Source organism: Chanos chanos, chromosome 1 (assembly GCF_902362185.1).
Source record: "Chanos chanos chromosome 1, fChaCha1.1, whole genome shotgun sequence".
Lineage (NCBI taxonomy): Eukaryota > Metazoa > Chordata > Actinopteri > Gonorynchiformes > Chanidae > Chanos > Chanos chanos.
The window spans coordinates 7,104,711-7,132,210 of record NC_044495.1 but is presented as its reverse complement, the minus strand read 5'-3'; the positions used below and the strand labels follow the sequence as shown (position 1 = coordinate 7,132,210).

Here is a 27,500-nt window from a genome sequence, read left to right as displayed (position 1 = left end):
TGAGAATGATAAAAGACCAAAAGAGGGTTGCCAGTTATCTGAACTCTAATCAGAATTCATATTGTTAACACCCAGCCGCCTGTTCTAGGCCTTTCTATAATATCTTCTCTATATTATTATAATATTGCCACTATAAAGGATATTGCGGGGGCTGTGGAGCACTATGATTTGTCGAAAATGTGACATTATTGCTTTTTCGACGTGACGGTATCAGGGTGGGGTGTGATATGCAGGACAGTTCAATGTAAAGGTAAGACGAGAGACAGCCAACGCAGCTTTGTTTGGAGCAAAGGTTGAAAACTCAATCCTATTTATGCTATTTCAGTTCCATAGAATTCAAAATGCGCTATGTGATTAGCATTGCTAACAACCCACAAGAGGAACAACAACAACAACAACAACAACAACAACAACAACAACAACAACAAAAACTGGCCCAAAGTGAATAGAATACAAGTTCAGTGTTTAGGCTTGGATGTTGTAAAATGATTCAGATGCGTCTTCTGCGCCCCCCAAGGCTAAACGCTTGTCTTACAAAGCTACACTAGGGTATTGGGTTAGTGGGAAAATGGGTCTTCTTTCCCTGTCTGCTGTTTAGAGCGTGCGCTCGCGTGTTTCTCCGTTTCTCGTTAGAAGGAGGTGACTTCGTGAGCCTGTAACGAGAAGTTCTAATCTGATACGGGAGAAAGTAATTATGCGATTGTTGTTTTTTTTTTTTTTTTTTTAAAGACCATCACGAGCGATTAGGAAAGGCGAAGATCAGAGGGTCGCTGAGTGAGAAGGGGGTGTGTGGGGGGGGCGGAGCCTTTTTCGGCGGCGTGCCATGTAGTTCTTAAGAGAATAACTCTCGCGGGGGAGCTGAAGAGAGTACGCACGGGTAATATGGGCTCTGATGTTATCCCCCGCCCCGACGAACGAGCCGATATTGAAAACCTAGTTCTTCTTAAAGCACTTGGGGGCAGACGTATGCTGCAGTGGGCCGACTTCTCCTCTTCGCTGTTACGCGGACATGCTTGAAGATGACTTGTATTATTTACGTCTCATGCATTTTAACTTTACAGAACAGTCCTGCCCCACGGCTAGTGGATCAGTCCAATCACGTTGTAAACAGAGTATGTAAAATGCACCCTCCTCCCAATCCCCCCCCCCCCACCCAAAAAAACCCCCAAATACATACACCTCATTTATAAACCCCACCGTTGCAATGAACACATCCATTACTATGGCATAAATACAGAGATGGGGAAGTTGCTGATGTATGGAGAGGCAAGATCTAATGCTACCACGCCAGTCACTCAGTCAGAGAGAAAGAGAGAAAGAGAGGGGGGGGGGGGAGAGAGAGAGAGAGAGAGAGAGAGAGAGAGAGAGACAGTTTACTCAAGGACAAGCATCTTTCTCCCCTCCCATCTGTCCTGAGGAAGTCCTAACGAGTGAGACAGGTGGCCTGCGGAATGCTTAAAACCCTTTGGGCCCAAATATGATTAAGAACTCAAATTAGCCACTGTGGTAAATATGATTTCTATATTTAGGCTCAGGGAGGGGGGCAGACCAGAAAAGCCAAAAAAAAAAAAAACCCAAACAATCCTGCTAACTGTGTACATAAAGAGGCAGAGGGGGTTGGCAGGTTCGACTCAGAGAAATGGCCTGCTTTAATGTAGAGCTCTGTGTTTAGCTGATGGGCTGGCATAAATCCAAGATTACAGTGATTGTGCAGGGCCAGGAGAGAAGAGTAAGCTAATCTGGTACCGCTACTCACCGCTTGGGATACTGACGTCGAATGACCAAACGCCAGCGAACGGAGCAAACACATCATTGAACCTGCACATAGCTAAAACTGCAGACCCACTATGGGTTGTTTTTGACAAGGCTTGATTGATACTACTACTAATGAACATAGCTTGAATATAGGGTTATTCTATGTCTTGCCACCACCGACTCGACAGATTACCATTGGCTTTTACATTCTCCGTTAATTAATCGAATTGCTGAATCCTGTCAATGAACTGTATCATCTCTGATCTGGATAAAATTGTTCAGGGGGCTGAGGTGCCTCTGTGTAACTGAAATTGAAAGAAAAGTCTGAAAGGTGATTACATTAAACACATGCACAAACTCCTTGGACAAGCAAACTATGGATATATTATTCTTACTGAAGCTTCTGTTGACATCCAACTACTCTCCTTAAATTGGAATATATGGGTCTTATAATTAATCTGTTTAAACCACAGAAAGGTTTAGAGGGGAACATAGGGGCATTGAAGAATTTACAAAGTTAATATTACTATTTCTTTCTCTTCACTGAAAAAGGAGAAAACCTGTGAGAAGTAGCAGTGGTGTGAAAGGTGGCCCAAACGTGATGGAAATTGCCTGAAATTTCCAAGATGAGAAGTGTGAATAGATGTGCAAATATCTGAAAAGACACACACACACACATACACATGCACACACCAAAAGAAATGCACAAATACGTACCATATCCACACCACTATCCTTCAGTGACAGGGTTCAGCCAATACCAGAAGCAATCCAAGAAGTCCTTTCACAGTTGAATCTATCTCACAGTTCTTTGTCCCGGCTTTTATCTCTTATAGAAACATTCACTAACAGATTCTCCTTTTCTTTCCATAGAATATTCCAGAAATACCTCACAAACTGATAAAACATTGTGCTATGGCATATGGGGGTCCACAGATCATCAGTCTATTGGGTCCATTCATAACGCATGTAGGAAAATGTGTTCTCCCTCTTCTCAACTGGGTTGCGTGACAATGGCCAAGCAACAAAGAAACACCAGATCCATTTGATTGTCAAGAAACAGATTGAATATAGTTTGCCATTTAAGAGAGAGAGAGAAAAAAAACTGTTATTCAAAAAGAAAGAAAAAAGAGAGCAAGAACCCTGGCAAGGAGCCTCTTGTGTATATCATTATGGCTACGCCTGGATCACTCATAAATAAATCTCTTATTTATTTTTGTTTTTTTACAGTCCACCTTTCACCTGAGTAATAGTACTCATATACTACAAATTCTCCAGTGTTACATTACCCGTGTGGGAAAGTAAAGACTCTGCGAGCTTGTTGACTGCCGGCAAACATACGGTGTATGAACAGTGTATGTTTGTCAGTGTAGAACACCATAACAAGGAGAAGGCTGGGCCCTAAACAGCCATTCAGTCCGTTTGTGTCATGATATTAGTCCTTAAAACTTCCATGCAAAAGTAAAGACAAGTTACATGAGACGGTGTTATTGTCTATTATTAAGAGTGGTAAAGGCATCTCATACCAACCCCAGCTTTGTTCCACTCTGTACAGAGTGTTCTGGAAGATTCTGTGATTAGTCCTATGAAACTCTGTTGAGATGCTTCACTAATGGATGTGGCCATTAGAGAATCTGTGAGTCAGTCAGACAAGACAAGATCACTCATTTGGTCTGCAAAATAAGCAGTTTGATTTGATTCACCTTACAAGAATGACACTTTTTTTTTCTTTTTGACTTCTGCAAAGTTGCCCTGACTTTCATCTTAGTAATGAGGCGATTTTTAACTTTTAATTAGAGCATCGAGTGTCTGTACTACAGGCTTCCAACAAGCCTGGCTAATGTCCTTAGTCTTAAGTATAAGAGATTGGTCTGTTTAGCCTCAGGTTGGAGAGAAATGCATAATTAGTGAGGAGAGGCTGTAGGTTTGTACATCTGTGTATCTCAGAGTGTTATTGAATTTGGAAGGTTTTCTAAAAAAAAAAAAAAAAAAAAAAACTGTTCTTAAATGTAAAGGAGGATTTTTCATTTGGAAAGACTTTCAAAATGCAGACAATTCAGGAGAGTTTTGTGGTTAATTACCTTCAAGCCAATTTGAATTTCTCTCCCAAAAAGAGAAGGCATGCTTTTGATCATAAAAAGGGATAGGTCTTTAAACTGTATCTAATGATAGAAGAGTGCTTCGAGTTTGACTTTCAATAGCTGTGGTGAAATATTAAATCTTTCAGAGACTGGAACGGTGTCAATTGTTCAAAATATGTTTGCCAAAAAAAAAAAAAAATAGTGTCTTTTTTTTCCCTCCACATGTTTAAAACTGAACATACCAGTTTCATCGACATATTATAATCTTTAGGGAAAAGGAAAATGGAAAGAAACATCTGGAAGCCACTGTATAATGGTGTCCTGTCTGTTCTTTTCGTTTGTGTTCTTGCGAGATGGATTGTTGAATTGTTTCTGAAATTTATTAAAACACCTTTTCACGCAGTCTTCGTCAATTGTGTTGCTGGAGAACTGATTTGACTAACCTCTTCCCACCCCCCCCCCCTTTTTTTCCCAGGCACCCGGCCTCCTGTTTACATAGCGATTTAGTTACCAAGATTGACAGATAATTACATCAACTCCAACAGTCAGGCGCATGCAAAAAGCAAAGCAAACATCCAGTGCATGGAAAAGAATGTTTTTGACATAGCTGACTGCATTCTACATCTCATATACATCAGTTCACGCTGTCAGGGTAAGAACAATTTACTTTTTCCTTCTCTGAGGCAGAAATGAACAAACAATATTTTGCATATATATATATTTTAAAAGGCTCTGTCGACGTGTTACTTGTTAAATCTGTGTATGCTAATGTTATTTCAGTATTTTTCTTCTCTTTTCTTTTTTTTAATTTCTTTTGCCAACCTTAGCAATCCCTTGGAAGAATTTCCATTTGTGGGATTTGTTCAGTTTACATTGATTGTGGCTCTTTTTGTTGTTGTTGTTGGTGTTGTTTGTTTAAAATTCAAAAGCAAGGGCACCAAAAAAAAAAAAAAAAGATGATTATACAGTAAAGTCAAAGGTAAATTCCAACAAAGTAAATCTCCGCATTTTCATTCCGGGTTGTGACGGCAAACTTTCATCTTGCCAACAGCCAGCACAGAGACTGCACGCGCATAAGCGAGAGCCAAGACCATGTACAGACAAAGACAACACGCTCCCGTCCAGTTTCAACAATGACAAGGTACCACAATAAAGTTATCACTCCTAAGAGAAACACAGAGGAGCGGGGGCCGCAAAAAGCCTCGGCCAAAACCACCGCTGCTACTGCTAGAACGTAGTGAGAGATGAGGCCTGAAAAGAAAAAAAGACGCAAGACAAGAGACAGAGTCTGCTCTCAGACTGGGTTTTAATAAACATGGATTGCATTGGAGGTTGCTAAGCTGGGTCTGTGCGGCTCTCTGGCTCTCTGCGTAATAGCCAAGGAGCGTGCTCTCTTGGTTTGAGAGGCCATTACCTGTGGCAGCACACATTTTCCGAGGGGGTTCGCCACTACAGGGCGATGTTTATTCATGCCGTTTGTGAGTAGGACCTGCAAGGTGACTGCCTGTCAGACACACTGGCATAGACACAGCACTGATTCCAGCTGATGGCTGAGAGAGAGAGAGAGAGTGAGAGAGAGATGTCCGGTGTGTATGTGTGTGAGTGTGTGTGTGTGTGTGTGTGTGTGAGCGAGTGTGCGTTTGTGTTTATACAAAAAGACAGATCCAGAGTTGATTCACAAACATCATCAAGAGCAAGACCAGATGCAAGACTTGCATGTTCTCGCTGTGATTGCCAGATTCATTCAATGATATTTTGGACAGAAATGAGGAAAAATGTGCATGCCACTTTCACCAGGGGTTGGCGGGAAGCAAAGACCGTGTGCACGGCAGCAAAAACTGCTCAAATGTCAAAGCTGAGGCTCTGCGCACAACAAAACCCCGTCCAGAAAAAGCAGACAACAAGTGTCTAGTTCAGAGAGATTTCAAATAAATCACAAACAAAATATGGAACAGATACAAATAATCAAAACTATATAAAGTTAGGGAGCTAGAGAAGACAAATGTATGAATGCAGTTTCCAAACTTGCAGTTAACCACTGGTGGGTAAATCAACACACAACAATCAGTCAAACACACACACACACACACACACACACACACACACACACACGACAAACATGCAGCAGTCATACAACATCCAATCCTAACGCAAAAAAAAAAAAGAAAAAGAAGGAAAAAAAAAGCTCTATGCCTTTTTAATCTTATCTGTTTAATATTTCACAGAAACCTTACAGGCATATGAATCAATTAATTATGGCTGGAATGCTGCATGAATAGTGCACATGGTCTGTGCCAAAAACCAGTGTCAATCACCACATTTGAGAAACAGCTGTGTAATTACAGGAGTCCACATCTAAAGACTGCAGCAAAGCCATAGTCACAGTCGGCTCTTGCTCCAGGCTCCCAAATTACAGATTACATGGACCTGGATGAACTTAATTTGACTTTGATCTTAATTTTTTTTTTTTTTTTTTTTTCAAAAACATTAAATTATAAATTCTCCTCTGCCCGCTTCATTCTGACTGGAGGAGAAAAATAAAATAAAATAAAATTGTAAAAGATGATTTAGAAGGCAGGTGTGGGGGAAAAAAAAAAGTTTTTATTAATTGATTTTTTTTCTCTTCTTCGCTTGAAACATTTCTTGTATTTTTTTTTTTTTTTCAGGGAAGTCATTCTTCATTTCATAAGATCTATTATTCATAAAAGTAAAACTACATTATAGGCTAATTGAAGCAGCTTTTTGCTGGACTGTTTTTAGTTTAATCTTGGAACTTTCCTTCTATGTCTAATTCATCCTGCTCTATGACCAGAAATGACTCACAGATTAGCTGGTACTCCTCCTCCCTGCGTTTTGGACGCAGAAACATACAGACAAGACTGCCTACTGTGAATATATATTTTCGGTTCAAAGAATCCCCCAGCTATATAAAAGCAGAAAGTCCGCTTGCGAATATTCTCTTTCTGCAGCTCATATATTTTGAACTAAGGGTGATAGGCAGAGTCAGAACACAAACACAGCAGGTACAGGGTCTGTGTTTATCATGATAAGTGCTCACTTTCTTTCTGTCTTTCTTTCTTTATTTCTTTCTTTCTTTCTCTTTCCTTCTTTCTCTCTTACTTTCTCCCTCTCTCCCTCCCTCGTTGCCTCCTCCCTCCCTCTCCCTCCCTCCCTCCCTCCCTCTCTCTCCAGTCCTCACTCAGTCTAACCACAAGCATTTACAGCTCTCTCTCTCTCTCTCTCTCTCTCTCTCTCTCTCCCTCTCTCAAATATGCACTGTGAATCCAATTGATTTATTGTCCATGTGAAACACTAAAGGAACCAAACAAACAAACTGGAATTTGTTTACAAACGACAGATATGGAGTCTACTGGATTTCTGGAGTCAAACAGAGACTCAAATGTAAAATACAAATGCTGGCTTGTGACTTCTTCATGTGTGAAGGAAAAATACGAAAAAAATAAAAAAAGTTATGGGAAAAAAAATCATATATATTTTGCAGTAAACAATATATACAACAACTTACAGGTTCTCAGCAGTGAAATCTCCTGTGAACCACTTACACACACACACACACACACACACACACACACATACACATACATATGTGTGTGTGTGTGTGTGTGTGTGTGTCTATGTGCGTGTGTACATCAGTGATATTCACTGTGGTGAGTGTATCTTTGTCTGGTCAGTGTCTAAGTGTCACTACACACTACACAGAGCCCATCCATATTCTGTGCACTGGGACACATAAAGGAGAACAAACCCAGCACAATGCAGCACTGACTGCATCCCCTCCACTCCTTTAGTAACACGCATCTGAGAAACACTCACAGCCAGCCAGACGAGTGAGTGTGTTACTAAACCAAACAGACAAGGTCAGGCCTTCACCTAGAAATCTCCTCAACCCCCCCCCCAACCCCCACCCACCCTTCATACCCCCCCCCATACTCAAATATGACCAGGCCAAACTATGGAAGGGCCTGCTCCAACACAAGTCTTCCACACCTTGGCAAATCTATACCATGCATTATTGAAAATGCACAGACAAAGAAACAGGTAGATAAAAAAATGAAAAGAAAGCAGTTAAATAATTGAATGCCAGGCTCCTAAAAAAAAAATACAGAGAAGAAACTCCTATAGCCTTCCAATTCGAGGAAAAAAAAAAGTAGGTCAAAAAATGAAGGGGTGAAAAAAATAAAACATCAAAGAGAAAAACTTGCAACAAAGTCATATATATACCAAGAGTATGCCCATGCAATGTTCAAAACACATCACTCACAGCAAGCTCACATCACTCCAACAGAGGAACGAAAAAAAGACGGAGAGAGAGAGAGAGAGAGAGAAAGAGAGAGAGAGAAAGAAAGAGAGAAAGAGAGATTGTGACACACTTCACATATTTCTCAACTGGATAGCACCACAAGCTAACACAATAGAGTCATCACAAATCAATGCAAACGTGCTTAACAACCTGCTCTAAAGTTCCTGACATTTTACACTAATGCGAGCCATATTAAAACCCATTAGCGTGTTTGCTCAGGCCAAGCAGGCCCAGGGACCGTGTGTTTGGTGCATCAGGATTTGACTGGGCGCTGTTCATTTGGCCAAAATAAACCTGCTTGTTTTGACTGGAGTTAAGTGAGTCGAGCAAAGGAGACCCGACTGGTTAGGTTATAAAACAGCCAATAAAACACTCTCTCTCTCTCTCTCTCTCTCTCTCTCTCTCTCTCTCTCTGCTACTTGCTACTGAGAGGAGATATTCAGCCCCCCAAAAATAAAGTAAATACACCCTCCACACAAACTGGGCAGCTCAGAGAGAGAGGGAGAGAGAGAGAGAGAGTTTGACTTTACTTAGCAATTTGAATACAGACATGAAAAGAAGAAACAGTATGTACAGTAAAACAGTTCATTCCTTTTTAGAACTATGATTTTAAAAATAAAAGTAAAAATCTAACCAAGTCATTCCAAAAAGACTACAGACAGACATCTTTGATTAGTTAGGGAATTGGTGAGGGAAAAAAAAAAAGAAAAAGAAAACTAAACTAATGCAACACGGTCGCAGCACATTTTTTTCAGTCAAAAGATGATTCTCACAATAGCGTGATGTTAAGAGGAGAGAGAAGGCACTGCAAAATCAAACCCGCCTCTCTGTGCCCTCTGTACAACTCGATAAAATATCAATGAAATTAAGAACAGAGGAAAGCTGAGAGAAAGAGAAAGAGAGAGAGAGAGAGAGAGAGAGAGAGAGAAGGGAGAGGAGAGAAGTTTTGTTCCAAAGAGGAAAGCGTTCTTGTTTTTTTGCTGTTTTGGGCCCTCTGGTTGTTGGTCGGAACACAGTGTTCTAAACAGCAGAATTTGCCTCCTTTGTCTTATGAACAAGCATAGCACGCCATCTGACAAACATTCATGGATGTTTAACACACACAACTGCTCCAACTGACTTGAACAGCCGCTTCTGAGCAGAGCAAAGGCTTCAAAATTAATGGTGCTGCATCTCGACTCAAGCCAGAAGGTAGAGCTCTAAGATTTGAATATGAAAAATCAATCGAACGCCCTAACAGCGGACATGCTTTCATCTCATTAATGCAACATGTTCATGCTGGCGTCTTAAGTCAAAAACAGTTTGACGAATATGATAAAGATTTATGTTATGGGGTCGACACCTTAAACGTGAGCCAAATTAGAGAGACTCTAAGAATGCAAGGTCTCCGCAAAAGCTGAAGTGTTATAAAGACATTTCTATCGCCTTATAAAGACATTTATACTTCTGTTTAAAAATGACATTATTAATCTTCCATAACCACACTACTGTATCCATACACTCCATGCAGCAGAGCCACATAACCAGTCGCTATTTGCTCTTAAAACACCTACTCACACACACACACACCTCCTCTCAATCTATCTCTTCATCTCTTCCCAGATCTTTCTCATTCTTTCTTGTCACAAAGACCTTTAAAAGGACATAGATGTCTCACTGAGCGACAGCTGGACTGTTCACCTCACGGACAATGGCTGATACAGTACACACACACAAAAATGCCTTCACAGTCACAAAAAGCGACACACGAAAAAAACTTCTCTCTTTGCATACGAGTTACAAACTTCTCGTTTTCCACCTTTCTTACTGCAGGTAACGCAGTCCGTTTTTTGGGGAGTGAATTTGCCATTTAAGGCGACGGAAAGGGTAACAGCTGCAATGTTTGGATGTAACCTCAAGTATTGAAGTTTGTAGCGGCATAAATAAAATCCCCATGGCAACTAAATGTGGCTGGAGATAAGAGAGGGGGAGAGAGAGAGAGAGAGAGAGAGAGAGAGAGAGAGAGAGAGGGAGGAAGAGGAAGAGGAAAGAGGAGGGGGCTGACTGGATTTATGTGTTTTCAGAGCTGTCATGCCCTAAAGAGGTTCCTGAGGCAAGGCAGGCCACCTGCCACACGCTATATTAAACCTGTGTTTTCAGGCATCCTTTTCTCTCTTTCCTTCTCTCTCTTTCTCTCTCTCTCTCTCTCTCGTGCTCCTTTTCCTTCTCTCTCTCTCAAACACACACACACACTTTCATTCAAACGGACTCTATCTTCCTTTATTTCTCTGGTTCTCTGTCTTTGCTCTCTACCATTCTGCCTCATTTACTTCACTCTAAACAGATGCTCTCTGTCACAGGTCTCCAACAGGCCAGAGATACACATAATTTAATATGCAACGGAGAAAGGCAATATCTATTCCATGACACATATTATACACCGCTTATCAAAGAGAACACAGCAATAAATAAAAGTGAGAAGGAAACATCATTTCGATAGGCCTCACGCTGCAGACTGACTGATATCGGGGTGGGTTATATTAGTGTTATAAATCAACTTAGCCTTTTATGTTTAAATTACTGTGACAAAACATGATGCCCAAATGAACTGCACAGTCCCGTGTTTAGCTCCTTCACTCTGTGTTACCAGCCCTTTAAAATTCTCCCCAGGCCTATTTGAGCAGGGGATGAGATGTTATCAGAGTGTGTGTGTGTGTGTGTGTGCGTGTGTGTGTGTGTGTGTGCGCGCACATAAATATGTGTGTGTATGACTCTGATCAAACTGGATGGCTTCATCCCTGTGTATATCTGTGTTTGTGTGTGTGTGTGTGTATGGTATGTTTGTGAGAGAGAGAGAGAGAGAGAGAGAGAGAGAGAATGGAAGTGTATAGATGTCTGTCTGTGTGTGTGTGTGTGTGTGTGTGTGTGTGTGTATGGTATGTTTGTGAGAGAGAGAGAGAGAGAGAGAGAGAGAGAGAATGGAAGTGTATAGATGTGTGTGTGTGTGTGTGTGTGTGTGTGTGTGTGTGTATCACAGACAGTGCATTGCTGATCAGAGCTTTGGGAGAGGGCCTGGCTGTTCACTGACCGGCCGTAAGCAGAAGAGACAGGTTTGTGACAGGAGCCTGGCCCCAGTGTGGCCGCGCCTTGGGACCAAGCGGCTATCCCTTTACACTCAGCCATTTATCTCAATTTCACCTCATAGTGCAAAGCACAGACACCCCCTGTCCTGCTTCAACAGCATTTACAACAAAAAGGCCTCCTGCTGGAATCACAGGCTCTTTAATAAGCCTGCATCTGACCGCCAACTTTTTCAGGACACGTCTGAACTAAACCGTTTTTTTTTTTTGTTGTTGTTGGTTTTGTTTTTTAATGTTCTACAAACAGATGCGTAGCAAGTTGTTTTGAGAGATAGTAACATGACAAAATACATATAATTTGGCAGTGAGAAAACCCTCATCGTTAGAGTAAAGCTTTAAAAGATTATGCCATGTGCAATTATTAAGATGATAAAACGCATTTTTCCCATTGGTGTTTAGGCATGAAAAGAAAAGTAAAAGGATTACTGAATTCATCCCCTCAGACTGATCTCAGAAAGGTTTGGTGTGTTTTGTATGAGGGTACGTAGATTAATGAAGAGGACTGTTACTCTTACGTGTCATTAAAGAAAGAGAAGTCTGAGCTGACAGGTGGCTTCAGCATGAGCATTGTGCTTTTGGAGACTGGAATGCTTTCAGAGAAAGGGATAAAAGGTGAAAATCTGTTTAGTGGCATTATGCCATACCTAAGCGTTAAAGCGTGAAACAGAATGAGAGAGAGGGGGACAGAGAGAGAGAGACACAGAGAGAGAAGGAGTGAGAGAGAGAGAGAGAGAGAGAGAGAGTGAGAGATACAGAGAGAGAGTAGGGGCTGATGCCATATCTGGATAGAGAAAGCAGAGGATAAGAGAAAGAGAGAGATGGATACAGGGAGAGAGAAAGAGAGAGGACACAGTGCTGATGACAAGCCATACAGATGTGAACAGACAAAGTCGAAGAACAGAGAGTGAGAGAGAGAGAGAGAGCATAAGAGAGAGAGAGAAAGAGAGAGAGAATGAGAGTCATATTGATGACAGACTAGCTTAGCAGATGCAGAGTTATGCAGTGTGGCAGGTAGTGTGTCAGAAGCCGAGGGTGGTAACACTAATAGTCCTAAATACAAACCATTATGAGCTATTAGGAGAGGCTGGGTTTTTTGTGAATGTGATAAATAAATCCTCTTTAGTCATCGCGACAGTAATCCCAACACCCCTGCTCCTCCTTCTTCCAACAATCTATCAGAGAGCTGCTGGAATTACACACGCTGCGTGATTCTGAATACACAACGCTCGCGTTTAAAACACCACCAAAGAAATCCACCCCCCCCCCAAATAAAAACCCACGCCTGACACATCAGACACACAATAGATGAAAGATAGAAGGATATATATCAAAAAACCTATCCCTATTCCAAGAGGTACGTCACAAAAAAAAACCCCTCAACTTCCCATAACGCCTTGTTATCTTCACATTTTTTGATGATAGTGAACTGGTTCCAAACTCTACAAGAGGCCTTGTTCTCCCTAGAGAAGCCAGTCGATCATCAGTTCCACAGGCAACAGGTCTAGACTTCATAGGTCTCTTACATATTGGATTCTGTTGCTATGGAATAATTCATTTGAACCGTTGTTCCTTGGGAGCAATAATACTTGCTTTTCTTTTTTTTTCTTTTGATCAGTTAACTATGTCCTTGTAAAATGTGGTGGGAATCATTCACTAGATCTTAAAAATGCCACTGAAGCAGTTATGCTTTGCAGATTTATTCCAAATCACTATGGTGAAAATAAAAATGACTCCCATATTGGCGTTATGCTGTAGTAGCAGGAGGGTAAATATTCATTCATCAGCAATGGGAGTTTGACTATTATTCAATACAGCCTAACAGAATCTATTACCTTTAAAAAAAAAAACCATACACACACACACACACAACAACAACAAAACGAAATGAAAAACAAAACATTTGGGAAGTAGAGTGTGCTGTTAAAATATTCATCTGGAGAAAGTTTGAAAGATCGCCCATTTAGAAAATCCCGACAGCAGGAGGATCACTGACGCTGTAACATTTTTTATGACATCACATTACAAACATTCTGTAATTCTACATTCTACAGAGCATGCTTGTCAAGAATGGAACTACGGAATGGGGTTTCTACGACAACTACACAACACAGCATTATACGTCATGCACTTTTTTTTGTGAGGACACTGTAAAACAAAGGTAGTCAAACTGAGTAGCTGACACACAGTGGTTCTCTACCATGCTTCGAAGACATGACAAAGTGTGATGCTTCGTTTTGATTGGTTCTGTCGGGCCAGGGGGGTGGGGGTGAGGGTTGGGGACTAAGAGAGGATGGAATTACCATGGTGATGAGGTATGCTGTTGCCCTCCAAGGTGGAGTGTCTTGGGCCTAGAGGCTGAACAGGAACTGGTATTAGCTGGCCTCTCCCAGTAAGGGTCGCTGTGGAAAAATGTGAAAATGTCTTAAAGACCATTCTAAAGGAGTGAGTAAACCCGACCCTTTCCCCCTCACCCCCCCCCCCCCCACACACTATACAGAGACAGAGTGTCAGAGTGACATAGATTCACAGAGTGTCTATACCTATAGACTTCATACATTTTCCATCCAATCCAGTAACGCAGCACTTAAAAGAGAGGCATTTCTGTTTCAAGTTATCATTATGGTTTGTGTCAGTTTCATGAGTATTAAGTACATACATTTTTAAGACATATTCCATTATACGAGGTTAAGAAAAAAAAAAAAACAGCTCCCACATGAGTTCACAAAATCATTTGAAATTCAGTAAGGCATAGTTTCCAATTTGCGTGTGTGTGTGTGTGTGTGTGCGTGTGTGTGCGCGCGCGTGTGTGTGTGTGTCTGTGTGTAGATGTGCAGCTGAAAATTGGCAATCTTTGAGGTGATCTAGCCTACTCTTAGAAGTCCAATAAAAGAACAGGGAAAACTTGTGAAATATTCAATCTTCAAACACTTTATAGCTCAGTGAATTTCGCTTTAATCTTTTTTTCTCTTTTTTTTTTTCCTTTTTTTTTTGACATGTGAGCGATGTAACAGCAATGATGCAATAATGAACTTTGACATTTCATATGAATTAAATATGAACACATCAGTCTAAAAAACCTAGATGAGACATTCATTATTGTTTGATTGGAAAAAGTTTTGCGATTTCAAATTCATTATGTGAGTCTCACTTCTATGATACACAAAATGCTGTGATACTCACAAAATTCACTTGGCAAAATATTTTATTTACTGATGTGCAGATTAAAATTACAGTGCTCTTATTGGATAAACAGACTGAGTGGTACTGACTGAGTGTGTTTTCACACTTTCATCTCCTGTTTTTCAGTCTCAAATACACAGAGCAAGAGAGAGAGAGAGAGAGAAAAAAAGGTTTTTTATTTGTTAAGAGCTCTCCATATTTCCCAGTGAAAAGCACAGGCTGGTAGCTGAATGATCCCGTGGTGAATGTGGAGTATTTCTCGATAAAGAAGGGAAACGAGTTTGAATGAGCGGAGCTCCGAACGTCACTATCTTCTCGAGATTTATGTCTGGCAATTTTCAAACTTCTGCAAGTCACGTGTCATTGGGCAAAATTTATTCCCGCCAGGCGCGCTGAACGACAGGCTCCGTCACGCCGCACAATTGCCCTCCTACCCACCAACGCGGAATGAAAGAACCCACACAAATTACAGCCTCACATACACACACACACACACACACACACACACACACACACATACTGGTCTCAGTGGTCCATAATGTAGACACATTTTGATTTTTTTTTTTTTTTACCATGGTTGTAAAGGTATACAGCTATGGAAGATTTGGTCCATTTTTCAAAGGTGACTGTATTACCCCCTGAACCAAGCATTCTTTTAAATTATACACTTTTTTTCCCACACTTCTTGAGAAAACTAATCCTCGTCTGGTCCAAAGTGTTGTATGAAATGCTTTGCTGTGGCCTTTAGACCATTTGTGGCGAATCAGACTTATGATTGAAAACGTGTCAGTTCCATAAACAGAGCTGCTCACAACCCCAGCGACAAACAGCCTCCGTGACCTTGCTGCTGCCTTTTTTTTTTCGAGACGTGTTTGACTTCGGTCAGGGACTAGACCTGCCCCCCCCCTTCCCTCGGCCCAGGACCCGTCCTTCTCTGGATTCTGACTACCTGGATGGCGTTTTGCTCCGTTGCCTGAGCAAAGCCGCTTGCGGATTGGGTCACTTTTTCTTTTTGGGCCAGTCCACGACTCTCTGGGCGAGAGGTGGATGTATCTCGGTGGCGGGAAGATTCTGGAAAGTCGGAGCCTCGCACTCGGTGTCTCAATAATAAGCCTTAGAGAGGGTCGTTATCCTGCATGACGGCTCTGTGCTCGGGCGGAGAGATGGATCAGCTCTGGAGCAACCAAGAAACGGGAATAAGATCCGGAAGAAACAGGAATAAGATCTGTGTGTGTGTGTGTGTGGGGGGGGGGCGGCACAGACCCACCACCTCTTCACACCTCGTAGCATCTCCAAAATCCAACCCCCCATGCCCCAGAAGCTCAAAGAGTCCCACATTACCAGTGCTAAGCTTCATGGTCACACCAAGGAAAAACAGTCCTCTAATACATGGCCCAAACACAGTATAACCTCCTCTAACTCCAGTAGGAGCTGAAATATAGAATGAAATAAAAATGGCAGAAGACAACAAAGACAGAATAAAAAAGACAATCCACTTATACGCTCACATATATTCCTTTAGCGAACGTCTTATCTGACTAACTGAATCAGTGTGTTCAAGCAAGTTAGCATATCCATCTTCAAATGTACGAGATTCGGAGAGGAAAATTTCCAAAGCGGCGGTCCTTAGCAATTATACGTCCGTCCACTTTTAAACCAAAGAAGGAGGGAAAGATACAACACATTGAGAAATAAGGCAAAAAGAGGAGGTCAAAATGACAGGAGGCAGTGTGAAGGATTTGGGTGCTGATTGGTTGATTAAAAATGATGGTGGTCAGCCAGAGAGAGAAACAGAAAGAGAGAGAGCGAGAGAGAGAGAGAGAGAGAGGCTGCTGAAGCCAGACACGGGCCTGAGAATCAGTGCTGCTGGCGTGTTTATTGGCTCTTTATATAGACTCTGGGATGGGGTGGTGGGGCCAAGGCAGGTGATTTAGAGGAATTTAGGGGGGCTTTTATCGATGTCATCGGCAGGAGTGAGGTGACTGACATTTACAGGTAAATTCTCCCGTGCGAGAGTCCATTACAATAACGCCAGAGCAGCACGCGTTCCCATCCAAGCCAAACCTCCCCCCCTCCCCTCTCTACATGCTGCAGAGCTGACCACAACCCCCCCCCCCCCCTCCTCCTCCCACTTCCCCCACCCCCCCCCCCAAAAGCTCTCCCGTTGGCCGTAAATCTTCTGGACCGTCGCGAATGACCACGTGGTTAACCCCACTCTTGCCAGAGCGCAACTAGATTAACAGCTTCTGCCAGATAAGATGGTCAACAGTGTATGCGAAACACTGCACCACAGTGCTCAGACATGTCTGCAGGCACTGAGGGGAATTAGAATGCGTTAAAACATGCTAAATGCTGACAGTTTCATGGGTTACACTTAAAGATATGGATTTATGAACCAAATATCTGCATTTAACGGCAACATGATATGTATGAACTAAACCTACGTATAAGAATACTAAAATCTTTCACTTTACCTGCATTAGTACATGCTTATATATACACCCTTAAGTACATACTATGCGCTGTATACGCACGCTTATGATTAACAATAATATTCATATTACTCATTACTAATTAAATTTACTCAAGAATGGCATTCATATAGGATTTTCATTACTCGGAGGATCTGGAGGGACAATATGATTTAATGTGTGGCTGTGTATTGGATGTCTGCATAAACAGACATGAAAAAGCCCTAAGACACATTCTGTGAGTGTCCTGCGTCATATAGCAGAGGGGAGAGGGGGTGACGGCAGCATCAGATCATCTCCTATCTTTTAAAGTGTGAGAAGTCCTGCTCTGCTGTCTCTTCTACATGAATATTTAACCAGCATATCAACCTTGGCAACCTCCCAGTAAACCTTCTCCCTAATCCCCCAAAGAAAGAGCAGAGAACACATGCCCACCAAGGCAAGACACAACAATTCAGCCCACACTACACGAGAGGACAAGACCACACACTGTATCCTCCTGACACTTCATACTAAAAGCATTCTTTAACCACACACACATATAGATAGACACACACACACACACACACACACACATGCACACACACACACACGCACACATGGACAGACAAAGGCAGGCATACACACACACACATGTTCACAAACACACACACACTCAAACAAACATAGTCATGCACACACACACATACACACAAACACTGAAACAAACACACACACACACACACACAGTGAGACAGTGGAGCCTAATCGTATATTTAATGCTGCCTGACATTTTGTTGAAAGGATGCAGGATGATGTTATCAGTGGAGCACATTTGCCAGAGCTTGGTGCATGAGCTTGGCTTGTTCACTGTGGCTTAAAACAGTACTTGACACAGCGTGCCTGTTCGTAATAACGAGCCGAGAGCCGAGAGCCGATTGGTTTTCACACACCGTGGCCTTCACGAAGCATCATTGATCTGTTATTATGAGGAAAGAGAGAGAGAGAGAGAGAGAGAGAGACGAGAGAGGGAGACAGACACACTTTAGCGCCCGACTGAGCTCAAAACAGGTGCATCCGAACCGAAGGGTTACGTTTTTTGCCACAAGAAAGACAAATAAATCATTCTGAAAGGATTCTATTTATTTCAGTTAGAATCAAGCATGTTCCATGTCCCCATGAGTGAAAATTCTAACACACACACACACACACACACACATAAAATCAAATCGGAAAACACACTGCTTTACAATTTACATGTTCACATTAAAGCGTATCAAGTACACTGCGCCTTTGTTGTGGAAAAATACCCTGCTCAGTTTGCTGACTGCTGGAGCTGGTAGAGTCTGCAGTGTGGCATGTGGGTGCTGAGAGAGAGAGAGAGGTAAAAGGGAAAACTGGTGCTTTGTTGACAGTGTGTGGATGCTTGGCTGTCTTATGCTTGTCTCTCAGAGCAGGGCTGTGTGAGAAGGCCAGTGGTAAGATGCACCTATGTTCAGCGCTAAGAGAATGAATTATTAAACACGTCCTACTGCAGCACATCAAACTGCTATACTGACACTCACTGTGAAAGACTGACAGAGAGTCACCAGATCTGTCTGCTCCAAACAGCCAGCCGACTGGCCGCTGCAACACACACATACACACACACACACACACACTGACGTGTGCACGCGCGCTGACATATGAACACACACACACACACACACACACACGCACACACACACACACACACACACACACACACACACACACACACACACACACTTAAACATGGTTATACACCCCACACACACACACACGCACGCACATGCACACACACACACACACAAAAACATGGTTATAGATCTTGCGTGCGCACACACACATACACACATACATACATGCAAGTAACTTGTTCTCATACGATATTCACACACACACACACACACACACACACACTGTAAGAAACACAGACACAAACTCTATAGGAGCCTCACAGAGGAGTCGGAGTACGCATGCAGAGCTTTTTATGAGGATTTCTCATTTTCATTGACTTCAGCCTTCTGTTTTTAATGAATTTGACAGGAAAAACTAATATGTTTAAAATATGCAGGGCTTTTTTTTATTTAACCAAGGTATACCCATTGAAAACAAACTCTCTTTTGTAAAGAAGCTCTGAGACTTCCCTCCTGGGATTCACACCAGCAAACCCCGAAAATTCAAAGCCCCCAAGCCCCCCCTACTGAGAAGATTATGGTGAGAAAGAGTGATCCTAGAATGATTCAGTGACAATCAAAACAAGTCAGTCATTCAGCATCCCTATAATTCCAAGCGGTTTGCTCTGATAAATGTATTAGGACTCTGTCAGACCAAAGATTGTCTATGAGTTCTGCTGGGTTTTAACATTTGGCCAGCTCTTATGAGTGCAAAAAAAAAAACCAAAAAAAAAAAACCCCACAGCTGCATATCTACTTTCAACATGCTGTGGAAATTCTTCGCTGTGTTTTAGTTCACATTAGGTGAAAGCCACTCACGCATATGCTTGGCAGAAAAACGCCAGAGGAGGAAAGGGAATGATTCAGACTCTGTGTGTGTGTGTGTGTGTGTGTGTGTGTGTGTGTGTGTGTGTGTGTGTACGTGTGTGTGTGTGTGTACGTGTGTCAGCCGCTGTAGCTCTCTGATCCCTCAGCTGCGTGGGTGGATTGTGGGTAACCCACAGCCAGGCAACAGTATGCTAAACCACTAGACTTATTCACTCTCTCTCGCGCTCTCTCTCTCTCTCTCTCTCCCTCTCTCTCCATCTCGCCCATAATGGGAAACATCTCCTATGACGTGAACTTGAATGGACCTTTAATGATGCCAATTTATTGACAACTCCTGCGCTTGTGCTATCATTAGTGGGTTGTATCTGTAGGGCATTGTGGGTAATGGTCTCAGCCAAACTGCAAGATATCACATTAACACAGTATTGTACAGAATCTGGTATCCAAGAAGATAAAAGCTAAACTAAATGTCATAAAACAGTATATAAATAACAGATCATTTTATTCTCCCACACCTGAAGTCTTAGTGTCCTTGGAATTAACACGGGACGTCAATCAAAAACCAGAGATTCCAAATTTCGATTTCCTCCCTTTGGAAAGAGAAGCCTGCTTCAAGCTTGTTAATAAGTTCCTTTTAAACGCTTTGTTGAAAAAGCTGATACAATCGTCTGGATTAACACGTAACACTACGGCTAGATTCATTTGCGTTCTTTTAAGTCAACGGGGGGAGGGGGTGAAAAAAGGGATCTTAAAGGAAGAGAGTGGAGTGATGGATAGTGCGGAGCTGTAGGTACTGACTCACTAATGTTTCACCTGCAGTAAGGTTGACCTTCTCTCCTTCCCAACCAAGATATTTACTTTGCCAGAGCGTCACTCTTTTATTGGAGTTGGGAGGGAAATCAGCAGTATCATTATTCATAAAAGACAGGAGCCCGCTCCTGTAAAGAGATAGTAACTCACTTCACCTCACTCATTCACTGAGACAGGACAAAGGGGGGGAATGTAGACAAACAGATGACAGTTACTCGACCAGAGAACGTAAATTTTCAAAGTATTCGGACGAAAGAACATATCGAAATCGAATGCCGAATACGAATGTTTTCAGACGCAAATCAGGTATAATTAAAACGTATTTTACGTCTCACATAAAAAGCAATCCATCCGTGGACACAACCCATGAAATAAGAAAACCACTGCTGGGGCGAACGAAGGCTGAGAATACAAAGCGCACACATACGCAAATCTACAACAAATAGTAAAACCCCGAATCATTAATCTCTGAATTTACAGGGTCTTCCATAACCTAGACAATGGCTGAGTGATTACCTGAGGTAACACTCTGATGAATTGGACCGTTACGCTTTGAAAAAGACAAACTATCCCCCTATTGCATCCAAGGTTCCGGTGCAGCACTGCAAGACGGAGAAGACTCTGACCCTGTACGCGTCTCGCTGAAGAGGTGGGTAGAAGTAGCTGGCTTTAACTACACTGGATCAGGGCTCTATTACTCCAGGCATTTTGGAGGGGTTCAGGTCAGGGGCAACAGTGCTCAATTAAGCTCTAGGCTATTTGTGTGTGTGTGTGTGTGTGTGTGTGTGTGTGTACTGTGCTACTTCCCTCCTCTTCCCTCCTGTAAATTCTCCATTATATCTACAGAGCTTTCTGTCATATTTGATTTGCAGCACTAGGCAGCAGGAGGGAGAGCATCTATGAGACTGTCTGTCACAGCAGGAGAGAGAGAGAGAGAAAGAGAGAGAGAGAGATGTGAATCTAAAATGAGAGAGAAAGAAAGAGAGAGAGAGAGAGAGAGAGAGAGAGAGAGAGAGAGAGAGAGAGAGAGAGAGAGAGAGAGAGATTGCATGCACTTTTGCCTTTGAAATAACTTCCAAGTAAGCGCTGTGACGATTACAACCATTACACAGTTGCACCGATTCCTCGGCATCTTATTAATGAAAGAAGAACGGCAATTAGAGCCTATTACTTTAGAAAAAGCACAGAGAGAAATTGATACACTGGATACACGCCAAACAGCCTCTGCATCAATTAGACAATCATCTTCTTGCTCTCTGTACGAGTATTGAAGAGCAAACACCTCCTGCCATTTTCATGAGATGTCATTTTCTCCCGCAATGATTAGAAAGAGGGCTGAGTCCTAGCTCTCATAAAATAAAACATCTGGCATGAGATTTACCATGTATTATGTATGTATTTATGCATTGCTGTATTTATGAGTGTCAATCCAAAAGAGAGAGGTTTTTTTTTTTTCACCTGAAACATCCAGGACAAGTCAATCAAAAACCATTCATTCGTATCTGCGTGTATACATTGCTCCACTAAAAAGGAATGTGATGTTATTGAAATCAAAAACGTTTTTTTTTTTTTTTTGGTCCATAGCTGTGATGTTCATTAAGCGGGGGCGGGTGTTTGACTAGTTAAATGATGAGTAAACAAGTGCACTGAGGCAAAAAAAAGGAAAAATACAGTCTTTAAGAGGAAGAAGAGCACAGTATGGGGTCAACCCATGCAAGGGAGTGTCTGTGCATCGCGTCTGTACAAGCCTTGAGCAAAAGAAAACAAATGCTGACGGCCCTGTTGTAAATAACATCCCCGGCCCAGGTCGCGTTAACACTCAAGAGACGTTTCGTGAGAAACAAAGTTGAAGAGCAGAGCTAAAAGTACGGGGCTGACATTTCATATGAGATTACTTTAATCCCAATCCAAATCTGAATCAGTTACACCATCAATGGCTTCACACTAATGGACTCTTCACCTCATCATCATCGCCTCTCCAACCCCATATCCTTACACTGCTGTATATAATGATACATGCATATAATGATATATGTATGTATGTATGTATATACATACACACACACACACACACACACACACACACACACACACACTCACACACACACACACAAACAGGAATTTTGAAAAAGTTGGAATTGCATGCCAAACAGTGAAAACAGTTAAATGTTTTTGGGGGGCTTTTTTTAAAGCAATTTAACAGCGAAAATCTTTCTTTCTGTCAACAGTGAGAGAATGGCACTCCAGATGTAGTTTCTTGCCAAGCTGGACTTTTGTAGTGGTTAGTGAATCCAAGCTGGCATTGACAACGGTGGTTAGAACTTTCCAGAACAGCCGAGACGAAATGGTCTGAACTCTCTGAAAACACTAATATGGTTAATCTACAAGATAAAGATGGAAATCCTTGAACAGGTAAAAAGAAAAAAACAGAAGACTGATTTCCAAGCTCTAAGGTATTAAACATCCACTAAAACACAGTTAACCCCCTTTTGCATATGTAAATTCATCACACGAGATGTGTGCAAAGAAGCAGTGCTGACAACAAATGATTTAAATTTTACATGTTATTGCAACATTTCCTATAATACCAGATCCCACTCAGCAGAATACAAGTAGCCTAGAGGTTCAGAACAAGTCTCCTTGCTCATTTTGTTGACATCCCTTTTAATAAAACATTCCAGAACATATTCATCTGAGACCTTCAATTTCAAACATCCCCCCCCACCACACACACACACACACACACACACACACACACTTCCCACCCCAAAGACTTTGCATTGCTGGTAGCTATGGTACTAAAAATATGCCAAGAAAAAAAGCAGCATGAACTATGAGTTCTGCACTCTCACCTTAATTGTGGATTATGTTGGGGGTGGAGGGAGTTGGGGGGTAGAGGGAGTTGGGGGGGGGGGGGGGTGAGGGGATGGGGGGGGGGGGGGTGTACGCAGCGGATTTAAGAAGGAATGAGTGTCAGGAGCCCAGGGCTGGAAGATTCTGGAAACATGGCAGATCCACAGAGAAAACAGCTTGCTTTGATCATTTGAGATGTTTTGTCAGCTTGTGTCAAAACGTGACTTGGGATCAAATAAAAAATAACTCCACTTGACATTTGACATATCTTGTTAGCGCATTAAGGTATATACAATACAACAATCTGTTTCCAACCTTTAAAGAAAGAGGGGGGGGGGGGGGGCTCGAGCAATTACGTAATGATTTAAAACAAACAAATGCATATGTGCACGCAGACATAGGCACACAGAAAGACTAACAGAACCTTGGGGCTGTTAATAAACCTCTGCACGGTTGATCTTTAACATCTCAAATCATTGCGCGAGCGCTAAACAGCACAGCTGAAATCAATTAGTGACTCCGCTCTACCTCCAGCACAAAGTGAGAGAGGCTTCTGCATTTGGCACAACCCTTCTCCATGTCATTATGGTGGTGGAGGTGGTGGAGGGGGTGGAAAGGTGGCTCACATAACAGAACATACTAGCCAAGCCACCAGTGATCTCTCATTATTCTCCATCCATCCATCCATCCATCCATGCATCCATCCATCCATCCATCCATCCAACAAATTCCATCCATTTATCTATCCCTCCCTCTATTCATCCATCCCTCCATCCATTTAAGCATCCCTCCATCCATTTAAGCATCCCCTCCATTTATTATCCATCTATCCATTTATCAATGCGTCCATCCAGTCATCCTTTCTATGGGGAGGTAAGGGATTCAGCAGCTCAGGGAGATGAATAGGTGTTGAAGAGCGAGGACCCGCCCCTGTGTCTCACCGTGTTGACACAGTCAAAAGCCTGGCTGCCAGGATCCTGACAGCCAGGCCCACAGAGGCTGCAGCACATCTGGACAGCATCCTCACAATTAACCCCTAAAACATCTGGTAATATAGAAACTCTCCAGACATTAGGATGCCATCGCTCTGCCGTACACTTCACAATAATAAGGGATTACCAGATTTATTTATTTATTTTTTTTTTTAGATTGAGAACTCTGAGAACGGTTCTGTCCAAAAAAAAAAAAAAACAAGGTGCACACAAGTCTTTTATGGTTAACTAACATGCATACATGCAAGCCTGTACTTAGGAACTGGAGCCAGCCTATGTGACGCTGAGTAGGTCGCTGTGAGAGGGGAAAAGGATGTCACGCTCCAGACCGAGGCTTTGACTGAACAGTTGACAGAGTGGAGCTATACTGCCTGCTTTTAGAGTTTGGGCTGTCTGCTAATGTTCTGCAAACACAGCCATACAGACATGCGGCATGTTCCGCAGAAAAATCACCCTGCCTTGTCAACTGGTGCAGGAAAGCTGGAACCATCTCTTAACAATGGTGAAATTGTATTTGATCCAGTTGGTTTGGTTTAAATTAAAATGAATGACTAATGTAAGAAGTCAAAGGATCACTGAATTTTAACGTGTGTAAAAAATTCAATAGTACCGTTATTCTGACCCCATTAATCCCAAACCCAAATATAATTCAGCTCCTCTTCTGACCCTCACTTTAAAACAGAACTATTGACTTCTTTCTGCCTTAGTGAAGTTTAAGTGTAAATCCAGCATCTGAGCCAGTGCTGTTCCCCCACGCTAAAGGTTTAGTTTTGCTCCAGTTACTGATACAGGGAACCCAAGGCCTTCAAGTATCAAAGTACATCAAAACTAAGCAAACTTTCCCACCAAAAAAAAATCTAGCAATATAAACAGCTCTGTGTCCTCAATGAAAAGTTGAAGAAGTCTAATTAAAACATAGTGAGGTTTTATCCAGCGATATGGATATCAAATACACTCTTGTCTTCATTGTGGCAAGCCGAGAGGAGAATAATGATATGAATTTGCACGAAGAACCAAGGAACAAAGCTCAAAGATACACAAGTCCTTCTGGGAGCGCAAATATAATATATATGTTAACTATAACTTTAATGAGAAAGAGGGGCATGAATCAAACATCGCATATTACAACAGAGTTCTTCTTATCAATAGCGCGGCTCAAATTACAGGCTAAGCGGCAGCTGTAGTCGGCCACTGCCTTAACGACGTCTGATTGACATCTCACTCTGCAGAACAGTTACAACCTTGCATTTCCCCACGCACACTTCACTAATTCATATTTATGGCTCAAATAAAGCCTACTCTGTCAGCTCAGCATCGGACAACTCAAGGTTCGCGTGCCGCACCGGGGCCGAGGACAGTTGACAAAGTCACACGGCATCAAAAGCAAAAAAAAAAAAAAAAGGTAAGCCGCGAGGGGAAAAACAGACACAATGCATATTCTATGGACTTCCTGGAGACTGAAACGTTTGCTTAAACCGCTGAAAAACCCTCTACCTTCAACAGGTCTAAAAGTTAGTTGCCCAACCCCCCCCCCCCCCCCCCCCCCCCCCAAAACGCATTCGCCGAATGAACTATTTAACCTCCTCATAAAGATCCTGCTGCCTTTTTCTTTACCTTTCTGTAGAGATTTTTTTTCCTCTCCTTCTTTCTCTAATTTAGTGAATATTTTTAATACGTTTTTTTTTTTTAAATAAAGTCAAACTTAATATTCAACCAGCGCTTATCACTGTTTCTTAGCAAAGCAGGCCATAAATATTAATGAGGTTTCGCTCAGACCTGAAAGGAATGTCTGTGCATCGTCTTTCTCTGTTAAGAAAGGGGGTTTATCACAAATAAAAACCCCTGGGTAATTTTTCACAGAAATAATTGCCCTGCATGTGGTAAATGGTGTTATTTTCTGGTATTTAAAACTTTGGCACAGCTCCCCAAGTAATGATTCGCTGGCGGAGGCTAGCGTTGGCAACCCTACAGATGGAGCCGGGCTACGCGTCAGAGAGGAGAACCACAAAAAACTAACTGTGGCCACTCAGCTGGATGGGTTTGGGAATAGGAAAAAAAAAAAAACAACCCAAAACAAAACGAGCTGTCCTTCACCTTGTCCGCCAGACAGGGGCCTCGTCGGGCTCCAAGCGTGTCGTGAGGTGTGAGAGATGGACAGAAAACACCGCCTGAACAAAACACAGCTAACACACTCGCGTGACATTTTCACACAAAGATTCATTTGTAGACCAGACGTCACACGTTTCCTGTTTCAGACGTTTTAAAATGAGTTTACTGGATCTAATTATCACTTTTTTGCGAGTCAAAAATTTTTTAATGTTGTTATTTTACTGTTCCGGCCTGTAAATACAACACCATACCGACACTTTTGGAAAAGCATTTTCAAAGAATCACAAACAGCTGATGATAGGCAGCAATGATAATTATCTCTTTTGTGGAAAAATGACTCTGGATAATTTTGTTTAGCTAGATGAATGAGTCAAAAAATTTTTCCATTTGGCTTCTGCCATTTCAACCAGAAACTGCGCTGACATAACATATTCCATATTAATATTTGATTTAGATGAGAAAAATCTCATCAGTTGGTTCAAGCCCGTACTTTATAGACCAGGGGTTTTAAACTCAGGTTTCATTGGAACCTTGCTTTTCCAACCACACAACCACTGGTTGTTCAATACATTATCCATTTGCATTAAGCCAATAGCTGTTAATTTCAACCACCAACACACCTTGATAACTAATCAAGGACTTGACCAACTGTTCGAATTAAGGTGTTAGAGCTGGAATAGACCAGTACGTGGGCCGGCTGGTAGTATTTTGAAGACAGAGCCAGGAACCATTAAAGCAGACCACAGATTAATGGAAGGCATACCCTCACGTCACAATTGGACTTGCTCTATGGCTCTCCCAAAGAGAGAGTCAGCTTCATATTTGAACACACCACGAGGTGAGTATTTCACAGCAAACGAGCAAAAAGCTCTTTATTCACTTGGCATGACTGATTCCAGGCCCAGAATCATTATAGCATTTGTCAGCAGCCCTGTTCTTGCTTGGACGCCACACAAAACACGCCGCTCTGATCGTGCAGCTCAGCTTCGTCTGGACGGGGGCCCAACGAACGCTGAGAGAGAGGCGGAGAGAGAGAGAGAGAGACAGACAGACAGAGGGAGAGAAAGAGAGAGCATGGGGGCCAGTGACCTTCACTCAAGGTCACACTCGAAGCTGAGGAAATTAACACACGAGAACGAGAGAAAGAATGGAAGAGAAGAGGAGAGAGGAAAGAGAGGGTGTAGAGGACCGGGGGACGTTTTAATGACAGCAATGTTCAGGTTCACGTCTCCCCTTTCATCACACAGCGCTCGAATTGAAGTAATGTGATTCTAATCGCAATTAGTCCGAGAGTATTAAAATTTC

At 42.2% G+C, this 27,500-nt stretch overlaps 1 protein-coding gene across 1 annotated transcript in view; it reads right to left on the bottom strand.

The window, feature by feature from the left end:
- npas3 (neuronal PAS domain protein 3) overlaps window positions 1-27,500 on the bottom strand; it is a 219,253-nt gene that overhangs the window by 156,286 nt on the left and 35,467 nt on the right. Inside the window, exon 2 of the mRNA XM_030781851.1 lies at window positions 13,577-13,675. Within this exon, the coding sequence (XP_030637711.1) occupies window positions 13,577-13,675 (99 nt within the window). The remainder of the gene's footprint in view (window positions 1-13,576; window positions 13,676-27,500) is intronic.